The sequence below is a fragment of the Antechinus flavipes genome, chromosome 3, assembly GCF_016432865.1.
Source record: "Antechinus flavipes isolate AdamAnt ecotype Samford, QLD, Australia chromosome 3, AdamAnt_v2, whole genome shotgun sequence".
Taxonomy (NCBI): Eukaryota; Metazoa; Chordata; class Mammalia; order Dasyuromorphia; family Dasyuridae; genus Antechinus; species Antechinus flavipes.
The window spans coordinates 448,383,057-448,405,020 of record NC_067400.1 but is presented as its reverse complement, the minus strand read 5'-3'; the positions used below and the strand labels follow the sequence as shown (position 1 = coordinate 448,405,020).

The 21,964-nt window shown below is 30.6% G+C and overlaps 1 protein-coding gene across 1 annotated transcript in view; it reads left to right on the top strand.

Moving 5' to 3' along the window:
* The window catches only part of NBEA (neurobeachin), a 754,131-nt gene that overhangs the window by 144,332 nt on the left and 587,835 nt on the right, over positions 1–21,964 (top strand). The window contains exons 11-16 of the mRNA XM_051986470.1: positions 3,744–3,852; positions 8,948–9,100; positions 13,802–13,970; positions 19,397–19,476; positions 20,092–20,154; positions 20,245–20,342. Coding sequence (XP_051842430.1) covers positions 3,744–3,852; positions 8,948–9,100; positions 13,802–13,970; positions 19,397–19,476; positions 20,092–20,154; positions 20,245–20,342 — 672 coding nt within the window. The remainder of the gene's footprint in view (positions 1–3,743; positions 3,853–8,947; positions 9,101–13,801; positions 13,971–19,396; positions 19,477–20,091; positions 20,155–20,244; positions 20,343–21,964) is intronic.

The window sequence follows — 21,964 nt, the reverse complement described above, 5'->3', positions numbered from 1 at the left end:
CTTTTTCTTGTTGTGGATAGCATCTTTATTTAGGAAAAGTTTTGCTTCAAGAAGGGAATAAAAAAGACGGCATTAGTTAACTCAGGTCATTTCATTGTAACTTTCTAGAGAAGTGGAATATATTCTTAATGCCAAACAATTTTCCTAAAGCATTTATTAGTGCCAAAGTACATTGGACCATCTGCATATGCCAAAGTAAAGCATTATTGTGTTTCTCCTCTTTCTTTTGCCTATAGTTTTTTAATTTCCTTTGAAACTTTTTATTCTGTTCTTAATGAATTCACTAATCCATTTTCTATTGCTAGTAGGTTTTGCCAGCCTTAAAAATGATTATAAACTTCTAAATATCTTTTAAAAGGAGGAATCATAAATATCAGACTCCATCTTACTGAGTTTATCTCCATTTTAAAATTAAATATCATCTATTGGATTGTTCTTGTTATAGTGCTTGCCAATTGCAGTACCAAAAGCAAGTTAAAACAGAAGCTTTTTGCCCTTTGGCAACTTTCTTCCTATTACCATTGACTTTAATGATTCATTCTTAAATCAAAATGTTTTCCAATTGTTTTGTTTTTCACAGTATTCTGTTTCCTGTAATGAATAAAAAGTCAACATTTCCTAAAACTCTTGAGATTATGGTTACCATGTATATAATTTATCAAGCATTTCTCATTGGTAATTATATTAAACATTAGAATAATTTTATATAAGTGATTTCTAAATAATTACTAACGAATCCATATTTACTAGATTTTTAGTAGCATCAAAATATAGGTCAAAGTTTAATTAGAAGAACTTGTATTCATACATAGTTTCTAAATGTCTTCTGAGTATTTTGCATATATGCTAGGAATATAAGAATGTCTGTGACTAATAGGCCAGAGAGCTATAGACAGAGGCAATAAAGAAGAAACTTGGGGGGAGGGTTGTCATTTCTGTCTTCTTGATTATTCTCAAGAAATCTTTTTAGAAGTGTGAAATTTCAGAGAACTATTACTTCCTGGTTTATTTGTAATGTATTAAGGATTTTAGGATTCATTAATTTTAAGGAAAATTTTAGTTTTAGATTATCAATGCCATCCATATTCCTTAACAGATAGGTGAGAAAAAGCCTCCTAAAGCAGTTATTCTTTTTATTTCAAGAATTTATTACAGTATAGTGCTATCTGTTGAAAAGTTTACCAATTTTATAATGTAATGATTAATATGTTTTTTGCTTTTTAGATAAAACGTTACTGAAAATTAGTTCCCAGTATTGTTATACTTTTCAACAGAAATTTTGCCTGTTAGCTTTAGTAGACCTGGATACTTGTTATTTGGTATATATATTTAGTTGCTCACTAGATGACCTGATGTGTTCTAGACAGAAAGTGGTATGTAGGAGTATAGGAATGGGCTGAAGTATCCTTTATATTTGCCTTTGTATCTAGGGGAGTTGGAAATAGGCAAGAATGGAGAGCAATTTTGTATGGCAGTACACAGAATTTTGCAAGTTTAATGTGAGCCCTGCAGCAAACCGATGAATTTTAGTTACTGGTAAGTTTGTTAAATTCTGTTTGAAATTGTTCCACTTGGAAGATGGCCATCTAATTACTTTTACTCCCACCATGTCAAATCAAAATTATATTGATTTAAAATGATATGGTATTGCTTACATGTCCATTGGTTGTATCTGTAAGTTCTGAAATATTTTATTTAGTAAATGCATTTGTCTTTTCAGTTGCTGACTTAATTGATGTTGAAGTCCTTTAAAATCCCAGTTAGCTAAGTTTGAAGATTAGGGGATAAGAGATAATGAATTAATGGCTTTTTTCTTTGTGATTTAAAGTCCATGGTATTTGGAGGTCAGATTTAATTTATTGGATTCTTGATGCAAGTTAGTCATGAAACAAAATGAGGAAACTCCTGACATTCTTGTAATTTAATAGTGATTCTGCATAGGAGAGGTATCTCTAGTATCCAATATAGTTTTTTGAATTATTTGATGGACCATTGTGAGGATTTTCTTGTTTTTTTGTTTTTTTTGTTTGTTTTGTTTTTTTGGAAATTTTAATATTTAGGAACTATATTCACTTCCTCCCTAATTTGCATATCTCTGAATTCCATCTATAGGTTAGGAAATCATGCAATCTACATGCTACAGGTGTTAGTGATCTTTGCAGTCAATTGTATAAAAGTGTTAGGTGCAATAGCATTTAATAAGCTAACACTTACAAAGTGCTCTTGCCTTTTTGCTTGTTTCATTTATATGGAAGTGATTTCTTATTAGCTTTAATTTGATAATTTGGTATTTGTGTCTTTATGGGAAAAGTCTATTAACACTTTGAAGGAGAAAAACTAGAAAATTATTGATTGCAAAATTGTTTAGTAATTAAATTTTTGTGGTTTGACACTATAGGGCCAGGTACTACTTTTACTATTTTGTATATGAGACCTTATTTTCTGGTAAAGGAGTCTTTGAGTTTTGGATATTAGTTTTTATCTCACCCAAATAAAATATACCACCAATTTTTTCTATCTTTTATAATAATTTTTCTAATTGACATTAATTCTATCCTTAATTGTAAGTCTGACTTTGAACATGATTAATATTACTAAACATTAATTTAAAAGAGTGTGTTATATGGCAATTGTAAAGAAACATGAAAAGTGTTCTTGTTTAGGATGACCACATATAATAAAATTATTTCTGGGATAACTTTCAACCTTTCATCCTATAATTAAATTTGCTCTTGATTATGGGACATAAAATTTTTAACTATTAACTTAAAATCAATTTTCAAATTATTTTAGCTTCTATTAGTCAAATATATGGAAGTCAGTTTGGAAATATTTGATATAAATTTTAAAATTGCAAATAAGTATTCTCTGAATGTTAGTGAATCTTTTAAATTACTGATTTTTATAATTCTGAAATAAGGAACTTAAAGGATCAAAACATTCATAATTGATCCTACAATATTTCTATGTTAATAACTTTCTTAAAAAGTTATTTTTTCTGGTTGATTTGACAAGTCTTTTTTTGATGAAATTTAATGAATGCAAATTTTTTTTCAGTATATATGTATGTACATTTTCATTTGCTTGAAATCTAATCATTTTAGTTTTAATCTTTTCTATTTTTCATTCTTTGCTTAAAATGAATGCACATATATATGTATGTGCATATGTTTGTGCTACATATAATGTAACATAATATAATCTCTCCCTCTTTTCCTAGTTTTACATAATAGAAGTTTTCCTTAAAAGTCATGCCTTTGCTTATATTTTAAGCACATTGGTATTTTATAATTTGAAAGCAGGTTTTTAGTTTTATCTTTGATAATAGGATTCAACTTCTGATGTGTTTTTTACAACTTTAGAATTTCATGTACTTGTATTTATTTAAAGAGTGTGTGTCTCTGTGTACATATAAGAGAGAGAAAGAGGAGAGAACAAGAATGTGAGCTATATATGTAGGTTTGAACCTTGTCTTTATCCAAGGTCTATGTTCTATTTGTTGAACATGGCATTATGACAATCAAGTATCTAATATGAAATAAGTTTCTAATTGAAATTTAAAGAATGAAAGTGTAATTTTTTCATATTTGTTTTTAGTGAAAGGTAATGAGAAAATAAACCTATCTTAGTAGTTTTGAATGTTATTTTGCCATCTTTTTTTTTCAGTAAAATAATAGTATAAAAAGAAATCTATTTGTAATCCAATTTTGTTCATTATCTATATAACTATACTTTATATACAGTGCGACTCTTTTGGCATTCCTCGTTGAATTGCTGAAGAGTTCAGTGGCCATGCAAGAACAGATGCTGGGTGGAAAAGGCTTTCTAGTCATTGGTTACCTCCTTGAGAAGGTAAGTGATGGTCTTTACTATACAACTACAAAATATGGAAGATAAAATATCTTCTATATTTTAGTTATTTTTATCAATTCTTTCCCGTTGTTATTTCTTTCCGAAGTCATGCATTTTACGTTGTAGACAGATTTAAATAAGATTTACTTGCAGCTATATGGACTTACAATTTTAAGTTATTAAAATTTTTTGAGTAAAAGAATGTTAGAAGTCAAATTCACAAAGGTACTTAAAAGTTCATTTACTTTATTTCATGTTTCATGTAGTATAATTTGTTTTAAACTTAACCTATTATGTTCCTAAAATAGTCTTTCTGTTGTTTAAAACATATTGTTGTTCAGAATCTTTCCAAAATATATCATTGTTTTAGATTTGTCCTAGCATTTGCATTATAAAATCGAATAAAAAGGCTATACATTTATGGAATTTTCCTTCTTATACTTGAGGTAAATACCACTTGGGAGACCCTTTTCCCTTTTTATTATTATTATGTTAATATATTCTTTATGTATAAACTTTTGGTCTAAACTACATGTAATATAACTTAAGTTTAATTCTTAATATTCTTCTGTATTTACTAGGATGTTTTCTTTTTTTTTTTTTCCTATTTCCCTTTTATTCTGATCTTTATATGTAAATTGGTATTAGTGATAAGAGTCCTATCCATTTAAATTTTACTTTGGTGAGAAAACATTCACTAGTATTTATTTTGCAAAAAGCTCCATATTCTGAGTGAAAGCATTTATGGATTATCTAAATTTGAAGAAATCATCAAAACATAAAAATGGTTCAAACAAAGCATATATAGATATATGTGCGTATTAATTTGTCAGACATTTTATTTCTACTCTTTAATTACAATGTGCTAGAAATTGAGAGATTAAAATTGTCTTTTCTATAACCATATTAATGAAAGTACAGTCATAAATTGAGAGTCCACTAAATGGTACTGACATTTTATTTCAGTGCAGCCTAATTTGGATGAATATCACTTGGCTCGCTTTTTCTGTTAGAGTGCATTCTTCATTTTATTTTGAAGCATTTTGTAAATAATGCTTTAAATTGGAAGACAAGAACTGATTTATTAGTTTCCCTTTCATTAGGAGAAGTGATATTGTGAGTAATATAATTTTACAGAAAGCTACAATAAATATTGGTAGCCTCATTTTTGTTACTGTGTAAATAGATTACCAAATACCTTATGATTGGAAGTTGATATTAATTTATGACTTGAGACTTGGGAGATAAACTATAAGAGCTCAAGATCATTTGTATAAAAAAAAAACACACACCTAAAAGTAAAAGCATTTGGAAAATATATTTAAATAGATGTTTAATAACATTTGTTTATAACTTTAATTTATAAATAACATTCATTTCTCTTTAATCAACAGGCACTATATAGTTTTACAGAGAGATATAACAACAAAAGTCAAATCATATCAAAGTAATGATATGTAGTCCTGTCCTAACTATGAACACCTGGAGAATATTAACAGAAAAATCCAAGATCATAAACTAGGGGGGGAAAGGAATTTTTTTTTTTTAACAAAATATCTGCTGTGAAAACTCTTGAGGGTATTAGGCTGTGAAAATAGATTTAGGAATATTAGTATTTTATGTAGTTAAACTCCAAATTAATGAGTTATCCATATGTAAAAAGCATGTCATCATACAAAACTAAAAAGAGACATCTCAGGGATTCATAGCCAAAGACAGGGCAGGAAAAAAATCACAGAAAATGAAATAGATTTTTGTGATATATCTTTAAAATTTTTACAGTAACATACTCAATGCAAGAAGTGTCAAGGATAAATTTTATAGTGTGGGAAAATAGCATTAAATATTGTTTCCATCTGAAAAATATAAGAAATTAACATATATAATATATATATATCAAAAACACATTTCCAATAGAAAAATGCTGAAGACATATTAATGTTTAAAAAAAAAAAACTGAAAGCCACAGACAAAATCATTAATCAGCAGCTCTTAATTATTAAAAAATGGAAAATAGCAAATTCAAACAACTTTGATGTTTATATTCATCAAATTGATAATATTGGGGTAATGATGGAAATAGTCAATAGGAATAGAGGCCGTGAGGAAGACAAGCATACTATTACATTGATAGTGAAAATGTGATTTAGTTCAACTATTTTGGAAAGCAATTTGTATTTATATGCAATTTGTATTCATATAAGAACCGTCATAAAATTTGTTCATATTCTTTGCATCATCAATTTCACCGTTGGTCACATACCCTAAGGAAATCAATTCCAGAGGAAAGGTTTCATATATAAACAAAATATTTATAGTCCAACTATATTGTAGTCTAGAAACAAGAAGGTTCCTCATGATTAAATTGTCCAGAATTCCCCCCCGCCCCCAAGGATTTGGAATCCTACTTTCTTTCAGATTGTTTTATAATCCTTCCTCAACATTTTGTTATCCCTAGCATGTGCCTCCATCGTATACATATGGTTGTTTTGGGCTAGTTAAGTGCTATTTCTATTTTCTCATGCAAGTCTAAATCTGCTACTTCCCCTTCCATTGATACAGTAAAGTACTTAGCATAAAAATATCTTAACAGAGCTCTCCTGTTTTGTGTCTGTTCTTCTAATTTCATCTTTGATTGCCCAGAATTTAAATTCTAAATTTTCAGTGTATTTATTTATTTAATCATTAAGAAGATAAAATGTTTGCTGGCTGAGATGTTTTCTAGGTCCTGTAGCTAAGTTAATAAGAAAAGGTATATTTGTTGCCCTTTTATCCATATTTTAGCATATTGTTTACATAGGTCAAATGGGACTACTATCAGTTGATTATCTCTTTATTTTTATTCTCATGGTTTGTTATTGATTTGAGCAAAGATTCTGATCCAGATATGTTATCAAGCTTATATCCAAAAAAATGATACATCATTAACTATTCATTTCATATCTGTTAAAAGTGTAACAAATTTTATCTTTTAAAAGTTATTTGATACTACTGTGTTCATGACTTACTTTCTCAAAGTTGTTTTGATATAATTATCACTTAAATGATGATTCTCAAATATACTTTTCCTACCCCAGTCTCTCTGCTTATCTTCAGTCTCACTGTTTCATTTGTCTTTCAGACATCTTGAACTAGATGTCCAGTAGATATCTTACACTCAGTATATCAAAAATTGAACTCATAAACTTTTCTCCTAAAATCTCCTCAGCTCTACTTTCCTTATTACTCTAAAGGGCTAAAATCATCATTTCAGTCCTCCTAGCTTGAAACCAAGGAATCTTCCAGGATTCTTTATTATCTCTCACCCTCCATATACAAGCTGTTACCAAAGCCTGATGATTTTTCCTTTGCATCATTCTCTGAATATACCCTCTTCTCTCTTCTGACACTGCCACAATTTTAGTGTAAAATCCTCAACTTCTTAAAACTTGATTTCTGTAATATCCTGCTGGTGGACCTGCCTGCCCTAATAAATCTCTCCTTATTCTAATCCATTGTCCACTCACTCATTAACATGATTTTCCTCAAATGCAGATTGTATTATTCCCAGACTACTCTCAACCATATCTTCCAAATAAATTCCACTAACATGCTTTTTCCTTGAGGAAAAAATATAGAATGATATCTTTTGCATTCAAATTCTTTTATAACTTAGCACCTCGCTTTCTAGTTTTCTTGCACTTTACTATCTAACATGTACCCTTTAGTCAAGTAATATTGGACTCCTAGCTGTTCCAGGAACTAGACATTGTATATCTTGGCTTGTGGTGTTATTGCTGCCTGTCCTTCATGCCTGGAATGCTGTCCCTCTCACAACTTCCCTGGCTTCCCTTGAACTCCAGCTAAAATACTCCCTTAGAGAAAGTCTTCCCCAATCCTTCCAGAGTTTTCCCTTCTTAATTATTTCCTGTTTATTCTGCATATAGCTTTTTCGTGTATATTTATTTCTATGTTGTTTCCCCCATTAGATAGTAGGCTTCGCAAGAACAGAGACTATCTTTTGCCTCTTTTTGTATCCCCAACCTTTAGCTTATAATAGCACAAAATGGGCACTTAATAAATGTTCACTGCATCAAGTTGATTTATTGTATAAATACAATGGTTCTATGGTCTGTGAGGCTTTGACTTTTCTTGTTTGTTACTCCTTGGCCGTGTTTTTATTTGAAGGCATGCATTATTTAAGTTTATGTTAATTTAATCATAAGAAGCCAAATTTAGGGAGATCCCTTCAGTCACAAAATATTTTTCCACCATTTTGTTTCCTTAGCTGAAAATGAAACTTTATTTAGGTGTTATTTCACTTTTTTTAAATTGTCCCTAGTGTAGTACATTACTCAGGGAACATTAGTGTCTCTGGTTTGAAGGTTGCCAAGTCCTTTACAGGGCTGCTTTCTCCCTTTTGTATCCCACCTGCTTCACCTAACTCTCACTTGTTTACAAGAAGCAGCAGCCACACCCCAGGATACTGTTTTGGCAGGCAGGATAAACCCAGTTGAGGGTAACCAAAGGGTCTCATACCCTGTGGTGTCTTAGGGGGTATCTACCCCCGGCATATAAAGACTTTCCCTGGTGCAATGAGCAGATGAGAACACTATTCCAATGACTGTAAAGGCAGGTGAAGCTGATGCTATGGAGTCCTTGAAGCTTGGTTAGACTTCAAAGTCACCAGGGACTTCATCTCCAGTTGTCACCAGCCATCTTGTTCTACTGACACTGAGTAGTGGTAGCGTTAGAAGAGAGTGTGAAGCTGATGACTGTGCAATTGCCTCATTTCAGTCCAGTTTATGCACGAATTAAAAGATGTCACCAATCAACTAACCAACACATATACTGGATGTATTTGGCCAAGTTTTTCCTGCAATAGTTATGAGACATAGTTTCAAAAATTTTTTTCTTTAGAATATTTTAAATATCATAGCAAATTAACATAATTAAACTGATCTTAGAACAGAGCCTAAAGAAATTATGGAGGGAAAAAAAACAACTCAACTATGTGAATATGTGAATAAAACCTTATTCTTTTACTATAGTTGACATTTTCTAGTATGATAATCTGGAAAGACATTTAATTCTAATAAAAATTTTATTTTTTTAGTCATCCAGGGTTCACATAACCAGAGCAGTTCTGGAACAGTTTTTATCTTTTGCAAAGTATCTCGATGGTTTATCTCATGGAGCACCATTACTGAAGCAGCTTTGTGATCACATACTTTTCAACCCAGCTATCTGGATTCATACTCCTGCAAAGGTATTTGATTCATATTATTCATTCTCCATTTGTTTTAATATTTCCACATAATATTTAATTAATTAATAATTTGATTCATTATTATATTATTAATTAATCTAATTATTTAAATAATGAATCCATTTAATATTTAATTAAAATATTTAAATGAAAAAACTAATAATGTTTTCATGTTAAATAATTCATGTTAAATAATTTCATTTTGAAGTAATTTTTTTCCTTTTAGTATAGAAGGCTTTTGTTTTTCTTTAGGCCTGTGATTTCCTCCCTGTTTTTAGAATTACTGGGTGTGGAATATAACTCTTCTCTTCTAGTTAGCAACTTCTCTCTAATCTAAATTTTAGAGTGTTGCCTAGAAGCATCGAGAGATCAAGTGTTCTCATCCCTATGAGAGTAGCTAGGATGTATGAGAGGCAGGGTTAGACCTAACTATTGCAGATAACATGACAAATCTTCTACCCACTATGCCATATTTTCTATCCAAAAGAAAAATCCTGAAGGGTTTTTTGTTGTGTGTTTTTTTTTCCCAATATAGTTCAATTTCCTGATAGAAAGGATGTTTTTTCTTTGTTTATTTGTTTTTAATTGTGTACTGCTTTTGACTAAGGAAATGTGTTTAATGTATTAAGTTTTCATTAGATAGTATAAAGAGCATTGAACTTAAAATTGGGAGATGTGGATTTTAATCACAGTTCTGTTGTTGCCAGCTAAAAAATCTGCTCTTAACCATGGACAAATTCTTTATTCTCTTTTAATTATAATTTCCATATTTGTAAAATGGGGATACATTTATAGGAACTGGCCTCAGATTCAGGAAAATCTGAGTTTAAATACTTTCTTAAGCACATTAAAAAAAAAACACAATAAAAAATCCAACCACTGAAGCATCTATAGCAACATTGTAAGGAACGTGAGGAAGATAAAGAAGATATGGTGGCAGCAATGGTAGTAATTGTAGTAGAGTTCTTTAGAGGAAATGGAATAGTATGTAAAGCTACTTTGTGATCACAGTAGGATTTTCATACAATTTAGGGACTTAATGAGCATTAGCCATTTTGTGATACAGCTTAAAAATTCACAGTGATATTTTACAATGCCTTAAAATTTCTAGGATCAAAAACATTTAAAAATGAAACCAAAATTCATAACATAATTCTATGTTTATGAGTGAGTGGATTTATAAATATATAATTCATTTTTCTATTTTAAAAACATTTTGCCTATATGCTTGGAATTGATACAGCTCCTGAAGCCATAAAAAAAAAAAAAAAAAAAAAAAAAAAAAAGGTACAATTCCTGTCTTCAAGGAATTGAGGCCTTTAAACTCAGTTTTATAGGTAGGAATTATTATTATTGCTCATGTATAATGGAAATTAGGTTTATTCTTTGCCCTCTGAAGTCACCAACTAGAAGTAATTGTTATAAGTTTTTAAGAGGCAAAAGTTACCTGGTATCAGGAAAACTTTCCTTATATTGACTCCAAAGTCAGTTGGAGTACTTTGATTGGAAATGGGTCTAACATTTCTTTCAAAATTTTCACACTTAGCATTCTTTAAAATTTTTAAAGGGCTGTCCTCATAGTAGTTCTTTGAGGTGACAGGCCTTCATCATCTGCCTTACGGATGAAGCACTGAGGTCCAAGGATACATTGACTTGTTACATGCAAAGCAGTAATGTGGGAATTGAAGTTAAGCTTGCTGCTAGTACTCTGTATTCTACTGCATGTTGAATAACTTTGATGCTCAAAACTGTGGTTTTATAAGGAAGAGGTATATTTAGGCATTGTCAGAGCATATTGATTTAAGTTAAAAGTGCTTGCTCTCTAATCAAAAAATTATTCTAGGCTATTATACACATTTCATCATTTTTAGTATTATAAATCATGTCATATCATTAATTTTGCTTTTTTTTTTTACTGAAATGTTTCAATGAACAAATTTTTAAGTATAAATGTCTTTTTTCAATGTAAAGAATTGAAATTTAAATGAAATATAATGAAATGTTTTAAAATTAACATGCTTTAAACCTATCTGAACATTGCTTGTTTTATAATATCTTAAATTAGAGGGTTGGTCTCTAAGGAATCCTTTCAACTCTGGATCCCATTTGATTCTGTCTTTTCTGGCAGATTGTCCCCTCTATAACCCCTACTCTCTCACTTATCTTCAATCTCTCCCAGCTTCTTTGTTGCCTACAAAAATGCCCAGGTTTCTCTCATCTTCAAGAAATCATTACTTAATCTTTTTATATCTTATAGATACTATCCCATATTTCTCATCCATTTTCTTTCTTTAAAAAAAAAATGTTTTTTTCATTCCTTTTTTCCTCTTTTGCAAAACAATTGGAGTTGTGACTTGCCCAAGATCACACAGGTAGGAAGTGTTAATGTGTCTGGGACCATATTTGAACTCAGTTCCTCATGGCCAGTGTTCTATCATTTTGTGCCATCTAGCTGCCTCTCATCCATTTTCTTATTAAAGTTCTCTGAGAAAGATGTCTTCATTACATCCCTCCACTTTCTTGCCTCTCATTCTCTTCTTCACTCTCACCAGACATCCTCATTATTCAACTGAAACTGATCTCTTTTAAATTATGATCTCTTAAATTCTAAAGCTAATGGCTTTTTTTCAGTTCTCATTCTTTTTGACTCTGAAGCTTTTGGCATGTCATTCGTCTTCTTCTTGATACTCTCTTTCTTTAGGTTTTTGTGACACTTCTCTTTTCTGGTTTTCCTTCTATCTGTCTGAGCACTTCTCAGTTTCTTTTGCAAACTCTTCATGCCTCCTAAAATGGGTATCCCTTTTTTTAAAAGTGGACTGAGGCATTTTCTCTTCTCTTTCTATACTGTTTATTTTGTTGATTTCATTAGGTCTCATGGATTGAAATATCATGTTTCCTGATGATCCTCACATCTACCAATATGGCTCTGACCTTTCTATGGATTTCCTGATTTGTATATATAGTTGCTTATTGGACCTCTTGAATTGGATGTGCTTAACATGTTAAAACTCAACATGTTGAAAACTTAACTAATCTTTCTTCCATAAATACTCCTGGTTTCCTACCATATTTCGTGTGTGTGTATGTGTGTGTGTGTGTGTGTGTGTGTGTGTGTGTGTGTGTGTGTAGCATTTAGCACAGGGCCTTGTTGGAATCCTTACAAATTGCTAACTAATTAGAGTTGATCTAATCTTACAAGAAGATGTTTTGGGCAGAACCTGAAACAAGGTACTAAGTAGGACTAATTAATACAAGGCTTGTGTTTACACCTTTACTCATTGGAGTTCACAAGTATGCCAGCTTCACAAAGTAAACTTTGTACCTTTATGAGTTCACACCTCCCTTGAAGCTCTTTGGGCCAGAGGGCACTATGGGAGAAAACCCATAATCCCTCTCTCTCGTATCCCACAATTCCTCCCTCTTGGATAAAAGAAACAGACGGAGGCTCTCGGTCAGATTTCACGGGAATGACATGAAGAGTGGAGCTGGCTGGAGGCTGAAGAAAGCAGAGGCGGAGGCTGAAGGACCAGACCTTTGGATTTGGCGACATTCGGAGAGAGCTCTTGGAACCAAGCAGAGAGATAGGCCTCTAAGCTAACCGGACTATATTGGAGATAATAAAAGATCTGAACTTTTATCACCTGGCTGCGTTTTGAGAAGAAAAAGCTCACCACATTTTGGCGCCCGAACAGGGACCGATTCAGATCCATCTGAACTAGATCACAACAGGGCCTGGCACATAGTAGATATTTAATAAATATATACAACTGACTGGTTCAATGAACTTATTTTAAAAACTAAAACATGTACTCCCTCTTTTAAACATAAACATAAACTATTATCATTAAAATTAAGGAAAATAGAGAACTTTATCCAAGAAGCAAAATTCAGCAAATGTATGCAAAAGAACAGTTTTCAGTAAATGTGTAGAAAATAAAAATTGAAGTATTGATTAGCAAGATATATTTTGAAAAATAATATAGCCTTTTGGTGAGAAAGTGGATTTAGACATTCTTTGCATACTACATAAACTCCTAGTCTTCAAGAAGCAAACAAAAGTCTGAGAAGAAATGTATTAGTAGTTGTTTAATTTTATTTAAATTTATCTTCATTAATAAAGAAATGCAATTTTAAAAATGTTGTGGTATTATTTTGTCCTCAACTTGGCAAAAAAAAGTTAAAGGAACTGAACTTAATATTTTTAAGTTTGATAGAAACACATATATTATCATAGCTCTTGAATTGAAAAAATTGTAGAATCCTTTGTAAAGCAATCTAGTAATAAATAGTAAAAATTACAAAAACAGTCATATTTTTTAAATTAGTAATTAAAATAGTTGTGGGAGGGTCTTTTCAAAGATTGCTCTAGCGGTGTTATTTAGTATTATAAGAAAACTGTAAAAAATAAAAATGTCCAATGATGGAAGAATATTTTAATGAATTATAGTAGATCAATTTAATGGAAATAATTCAGTTACTTTAGGAGAACCAAAGAAAAGTACAGAGACCTTGTAGAAGGAAATTGAATGGGAAATAAATACCCAAATATTTTGAGGGATAGTTGAATATTGTGTTCAAATTTATTTAAATTTTAATATTTAACTTAAAATAACATTTGTAACTAATAACAATTAATTCTTATCCTTTCAGTTCCCTTAATTCCTACGCATTCATTCATTCATATTATGTTTTATTTTTTAGGTTCAACTTTCTTTGTATACTTATTTATCTGCTGAATTCATTGGAACTGCTACCATCTACACTACCATACGCAGAGTTGGAACAGTATTACAACTAATGCACACATTGAAATATTACTATTGGGTTATTAATCCTGCTGATAGCAGTGGCATTACTCCTAAAGGATTAGGTGAGTACAATATTGCAACATTAATGTGTTACTTATATGCGTTTATTTTTAAATGTTATCTAATTTTATAAGTTAATATTACCTTGGAAATACGCAGGATAGATGAATGCTTCGTTGAATGAAGGAATGGCGTATGGAGAATTGTGTCAGTGAAGAAGTCAATTTTTTTGTTACACTATTAGGATGCTTCATAGAGGAAACTTAGGTGCGATAGTGGATGGAGCAGAGGACTTGGAAATAGAAGACCTGAGTTAAAAAAATAAAACTTTAGACTCTTAATAATCTCTGTATGACTCTGAGCAAGTTACTTAAATTTTGTTTGCCTTTGTCTATAAAATTAGGACAATTATAGCACCTACATCTCAGGATTGTTGTATTGATAGAATAAAATGATATTTGTAGATATCTTTGCAAACCTTAAAATGCTATATAAATACTAACTATTATGTCATTTGCTCAACACCTCCCACAATTTATGTAGAAAGAAAATAATTATATTTTTTTTAAAGCAGACAGTTCAATGAATTATTCTACTAAGAATATTTTAGTGCTTTAGTTTTCAAGCATTTAGAGATTTAGCTTTTTTCTCCCTATAATACTTGTCTATTATAATATTCTCTTGTAATCATTCTAAAAGGTTAACTTTTAGGATCTCACTGAGAGTGGTACATTTCAGTGTGTCTTACAGTTTTTCTTCTATAGAAGCTACTGTAGATTTCATCAGCCATTCTCTTTTCTGTTGCTTTTGATTAGAGGCATTGTTGAGCAGAGGCATGTTTAGAATGTTGGACTTGGAATCTATAATAAATCAATCAATAAACAACAAATACTTTGCAGGAACTGGTCTAATCTTTGGTCTTTAAAATGTAAAACAATGAGACAGTCTTTCCTCTTAAGGACCTTTCTTTCTAGGTGGAGAGATACCATGTAGAAATACAAGTTATGAAACAAATAGAGATTAGTACAAGGTTGTTAGAGAGAAAGAACACTAGCAACTGGGGATAAACATAATAGCTTTGGGTAGAAGGTGTTTGAGTTGCATTTTGAAACAGGAGAGGAGAGGGAGATTTGACTATTTTTTTCAACATTTCACTAATAATCTCATCATTTTTTCCTTCCCAGTCAATTTTGTTATTATTTCTAATAATTATACAAAAATAATTCTTGAGTGGTTTGATTGATATAACACTGTAAACATAAATTAATTTAGCCGATATTGTCATTTTTATATCATCACAACTTAGTCATAAGCAATGAATATACAATAAGAATTTTTCATCAAAACTAAAGAGAGTTATGTTTGTTTTCATACCAAAAGTTTTCCAAAAAATTTTGTTATATAACTTTAGATATCAAAATTTCTGTTGAAAATCTCATAGACATCAACATTTTCTTAGTAAATCTCAATTCTCTTCACATAGAATGTCAGGATTCTGATTATAAAGAATTAATAAAATTGTCTTCTTTTCTGAGCCCCAGCTTTTTAAACTATGGTTTGTGATCCCAAATGAAGTCTCATAAGTAAATGTGAGGGTTGTGAAATTATGATTTATTATCATTAAAGGTTGGATTTGCATACCTATTTAATATGCTTATATATTCAATGTCAGGTAAAAATTTCTTGAGTAAAAAGGATTATGAGTAGAAAAAGTTTAAGAATCCATGTTCTAAGCAAGCACTAATCAAGCTCTTTTGGTGGTATATTCTCTGAAAAAATAGAGAATAGTTTTACATCAAATTTGCCTGTTGCTACTGATGGTAGATGCCTGAAGTAGAAGTAGTTGATATAAGGGAAAGGTGAGGAATATGATAGAAAATCTTTTATTTTTTCATCAGAATTTACTCACTAAAATACTTATTTTTAGAAAATTAATTATAAAACATATTAATATGCATATTTGCTTTACTACATATCATAGACAATGTTAAATTTCATGCTAATGCTTGCTTTCCTAAAAGCAGAAGTCTTAATTATTTGAAAATTTAAATATTTTAGCAATATTATTTTTATTCTGGGAAGAAGAGGAAAAAAAGGAATGTTTCCTAAGGAAAAATAATTTTTCTTGAAGGCAAAGGTGATAGATAACTCTTCTCTATATGATGAATATTTATTAACTATCTTTTCTATGCTGTGTACTGAGCTAGGCTTTGTTAGAAATAAAGATAAACATAATATTTTCCTATCCCCACTCCTTTCTGTCTCTGTCTCTGTTTCTCTGTCTTTGTCTCTGTCTCTCTTGCTCCTTGTGACAAATCTAATAAGGGACATTTTAAACTGTGAGAACAAGAAGCTCTTGTATTATGGGGTAGATGGGAGTTGTTGTTATTGTTTATTCTTCCATGACATCAGGGAGCTATGACATGCATGTGAATTGGATTTAAGTAAAGGAGAACTGTACAAGGTCATCTGCCTCACTTTTTCCTCCAGAGTTATCTGGGTCCAGTGGCAAGACATAGATCAGGATGATGGGAGATGGCCCTGGATGAAATGGGAGACCTTGGCCTTTTTAATCTAAGGTCTTCAGCAGGTCTCAATTTGACTCAGGCTGCACCCATTCAGTGATTAAGGGTAGGTAGCAATTGAGGCAAAGAATCTTCTTTCGCTTAATCAGAAAAAAAAAAAAAAAAACTAAATAAATGAATGAATCTAGCAGGGGAAGAGGTAGTGTAAGACAAAGTGATAGTGTATCTGGGGAACTGAATATTTAGTACTATATAAAAATGGATTTTATATATGCCACAGAATTGGAAAAGGGAAAAATGTCATTTTAAAAAATGGTATATGTAGTTTATAAACTCTAGGCCATTGTGCTTGTCTTTAATTCCTTTAATTCCTATCAGAATTTTTTTTTTTTGAATAACAGATTTGTTTTTAAGCATTTTTGGAGGAAAGTAATTACAGAGAGCTTTGTGTGACTTTGTCTTTCTCACATGACACTACACTGGATATTTTCATTGGTATTCCCCATATACAAAATGTTCTGCTTTTCATCTTTACCTCCCAGCTTCCTTGTTTTTATTTAAATTTCAGGTAAAGTTTCAACTTCTGAAAGAAGTGTCATTTCTCCTTAATCTTAGTTAAGCTCTGAGATTATCACTAATTTATCCTATATGTATAAAATTTTAAAACTATACAAAGAATTTTGGAATACCTTATATTTTGTTAGCATATAGTTGTTTGTGTTATTATTTTCTCCAATTAGAATGTGAGCTACTTGAGAGAAGGAACTGTTTTTTGCCTTTCTTGTTGTCCCTGGGATTATAGCATAGTATCTGGGGCATAGTAAGTATTTAATTTTTATTTTGCTGACTATATTAGAATATTATTATTATATTTAATTCTGGGTTGTTTATTTTTTGCAATGACATAAACAAATTGTACCATGTCTAAAGAAGATAAAGCAGGATTATGAGTTTTAGGTAATATTCCTTTCAGGAATTAGTTGAAAAAGATGAAAATATATAGGCCCAAGAAGATAGTTAATAGCCTTTCATCTTTCCTCTGGAAGAGTGGTTGTTCACTTTATTGTTCAGAGTTCTTAAGTCTTTCAATATTTCTTGTCTTTATGAATTTAAGATGGAAAGAATCATGTTTTTGGACTGGGCCAGTTTGAAATTTCTATTGTTTGACTATGCATATTAGCTTTCCTTTTAAGGAAGGGAAGAGAAAATTTGTACTTAAAAAAATTTTTTTTTAAAGATAACCTTTTAGGGTTTTAAAGAGCTATAATGTTCACAAAGGAATTTTTCAATGTCATAGCACAGTTCTTAGAATAAATAGAAACTTGAAAGTTTGATTCAGTTTTTGTTAAGATTAGGGGCAAAATTCAATACTTTCTCAATAGTTAGAGTTAGAATTGTCTAGAAATGGAAAGAGCTGATTTAGTAGATTAGTAGTTCCCAATCATTGGAAGCCTTTATGTGGACTCAGGATGAAGCTTGCATATTTTTAAAGGAAATTTTATTTGAGTAAAAGTTGGATTAATAGCTTCTGACTTCCCTTGTTTTTTCTGGGAATTTTGAAGTGAGATTTTAGTTATATTGTTCCATTGATAACTGAAACTGATTTTCCTTTTTACTTTTTTTTGCCTTTGTTCATTTATTTCCAACTCTGAATCCAGCCTTATTTTAGAATTTACCATTATTTGGAGTAAATGTCTTCTGAGACTAGTTCCAACTATGTTTCTGTGATTCTAAGATTCTTTTTCGTAACAGCTATGGATTTCTTTTCTTTCTTTTTAAATTTTTATTTAATAATTACTTTATATTGACCGAATCCATGCCAGGGTAATTTTTTTTTTTTTTACAACATTATCCTTTGCACTCGTTTCTGTTCCAATTTTTTTCCCCTCCCTCCCTCCACCCCCTCCCCTAGATGGCAAGCAGTCCTTTATATGTTGGATATGTTGCAGTATATCCTAGATACAATATATGTTTGCAGAACCGAACAGTTCTCTTGTTGCATAGGGAGAATTGGATTCAGAAGGTAGAAATAACCCGGGAAGAAAAACAAAAATGCAGATAGTTCACATTCGTTTCCCAGTGTTCTTTCTTTGGGTGTAGCTGCTTTTGTCCGTCATTTATCAATTGAAACTCAGGTCTCTTTGTCAAAGAAATCCACTTCTATCAAAATATGTCCTCATACAATATCATTGTCGAATTGTATAATGATCTCCTGGTTCTGCTCATTTCACTTAGCATCAGTTCAACAGCTATGGATTTCAACTGTCCTATACCATTTTTAATGAGTAGAAGATTATAGATTTAGAGCTAGAATGAATTCTATTGGTAAGGTTTAGAAGCATAGATATATAAAGCAGAGTTTCCTGGGAGTCAACAAGTTCAAAACTATTTTCCTAAACATAATAAAATATGCAACTATTAAAATATTCTACCCATGAAATTGATTTTTCAATTAGAATTTATTTCTTTTGTTCTCTCAACTTTCATTCATGCATAGTTTGAGGAGTGCTGGCTATTAATAATTTCAAATTGATAAGTGATGAAAAGTTAAAAAGTTGGATTTGATGATGTGATTATAAAAATATATAGTAGCACTTTCTAAACTGAATTGGTCTTGGAACTATTTTGTGAATTGAAATACAGTGATTGTAACTCCTAAATCATGTTCTTCCAGATTGTATATCTATCTTACAGGCTAACGCATGTTTGGGGGCATCCTTAAAGCAAGATTAGAGAAAATTTAAACCCATTTTTAATTGATATACTCATTGTTGCATTTTGAATTTTGGAAAGAAAAATAACACCACAGTTGAAATGTTCTCAAGAAAGCCTTTACTCATATGATCTAGTGAACTTTATAGGAAATACTGACGTATGATCTCTGAAATACAGAAAAATCTGATAATCTTTAGAATAATTGCATAAAAATAATTTAAAGCAGCATTGTTTCTGTTTTATTCTAGATGGGCCACGACCCTCACAAAAAGAAATTATATCATTACGAGCATTTATGCTGCTTTTTTTGAAGCAGCTTATATTAAAGGTAATTCATTGGAGTTTTGTTTTGTTTTGTTTTTTGCTTTTTTATTTTTGAAAGAAATTGTATCCTTTAAGTCTTAATGTCTTAGAGAATTACAATTACAAATCTCTGTCATAATGACAACGAATAACCTAGCAGAAATTTTTTAGTTTTATCAAAATAACATTATCTATTGGGTTTTGTTACATTTATCATATTTTATTTAAGAAAATCATTGTCCCAGGAAGAAAATATGTTGAATAGGAAAGAAAGTTATCTATGTGAGCCCTGCATTTTAACATATGCACTATAGAGTGGAGGAAATTCATTGATATATAATAAATAGAAAAATGGAATTTGATTGTAATCATAAATTATCTAAAAGTAAAGAGATGTTTAATAATATTTGTCATCCGCTTTTTAGTGATGTTTATTTTCCATTCAAGTGTAATAGTGTGGTTACTGGTTTACTTAAATTTAGTTATATTTAAGGTTTATAACTTTGAAACTGTTTTTATTCTGTGAAATACAAAAGTTTTAATCTCTGACACAATTTCCATTTATCTCTAATTTGTTTTATTTTAAAAAGTAGTTCTATAGTTTTCTTTACTAATAGGTAAACATTTTGCATTTTATTAGGATCGAGGGGTCAAGGAAGATGAACTTCAGAGTATATTAAATTATTTATTAACAATGCATGAGGTAAGTTTTATGGATATAAGAACCATTCTTTATTTCATTTATGGGATGATTAAATTTAACATGTGAAATATTGTTGATCTTTTCTTGTAGGATGAAAACATACATGATGTTTTGCAGTTATTAGTGGCTTTGATGTCAGAACACCCAGCCTCAATGATACCCGCCTTTGACCAAAGAAATGGAATACGGTAAAATAATGATATTGCTAGGCATTAACATTGAGTATTTGCAAAAAATAAAAGTATTCATTAAATTTGATATGGAAAAAAAATTTCCAAGATAAAATAATGTGAATAAAGGTACTGTGATGTCAATTTCTTGAGGAAATATAATGGTAAAATCAAGCCTTCCAGTGATATTCAGTATTGGAAAGACTACATTTTAGAGAATTTATGATTCTGTTTAACACAGAATTTCCTTTTCATGGTTTAAGTTATCCACCTCCTTTGTTTATTTCTTTGTAGTAACTGTCCCCCATGCCTAGAATGATCTGTTTCTTCTCCTGTGCCTTAGTTTTCAAGGCTCGTCAAAAACACTTGTTAATAAATATGTTAATTAGACCAGATATTCTGGAAATATACTGGGAATTATACCCCCAAAGTTACTAGATTGTGAATAAATACCATTTGATCAAGCAGTGCCATTGCTAGGTCTGTGCCCCAAATAAGGAAAAAAGGACCTATTTGTACAAGAGCATATATTGCAGCTTTTTTTGTAGTGGCAAAGAAATGGAAACTAATGAGTTGCCCATCAGTTGGGGAATGACTAAACAAATTGTGATATATCCATGTAATAGAATACTATGTGACAGAATACGTGATGAAATGGAGGGAGAATTTCTGAGAAACCTGGGAATACTAATATGAATTGATTTATATGAAATAATCAGAAGTAGGGAAACAGTTTAAACAATTACAAGAACTATAAACAACTTTAAAAGATTTAAAAACTGAATAATATGTTCTTTGAGAACTGATGATGATATATACTATCTGCCTCCTTTAAGTAAGTTGATGACTTCAAGATGCAGAAAAAAACATATAATTTTGAAGATAAGCAGTGAAGAAATTATTTTGCTTGACTATTAAAGAAAGAAAAAAATTAAAGCTTCTCAAAAAAATTAAGTTTGAGTTCAAATGCTTCCTTCTATAAGAGGTCTTTTGTAGTCACTCTAGCTGCTATAATCTCTGATAAAGTAACCTTCCATCTACTCTGTGTATTTACCATATCATTTTCTACATCTCTGCTTGCAGGCCAGGGCTGTTTTGGATTTCATTCATTATCTGTTCTTATCACATACTAGACAATTTTTTAGAATTTCTTTTCAAATATTTTCATTTTAAAATTTACATGTTAATTTTTTTTTTTAACAGTTGTTTTTTGAAATTTTGAGTTCCAATTTATTTTCCCTCCCTCATTATCCTGTCCTTTCTTTGAGAAGGCAAGTAATGTCATATAGATTATACATGGCCAAAACATGTTTCCTTATTAGTCATGTTATAAAAATAATAATAAAAAAAAAACCAGCACACACCCCCCCCAAAAAAAATTTTTTTTTTTGAAAAAGTATGCTTTAATCTGCATTCAGATTTCATTGGTTCTTTCTTTGAAGATAGATAGCATTCTTTCTTTTTTTTTTTTTTTGTCTTGAGTTCTTTGGGATTTTCTGAGATCACTGCATTGCATTATTAGTATATAAATGCTTGTTGATTGTTCAGATATATGCTGAATCTTAGTGACCTTTTGGATTTCTTCCAATTTTGAGATGATGCAATTCACACCAAGATGGAATTTTGAAAAATTAGGGAAT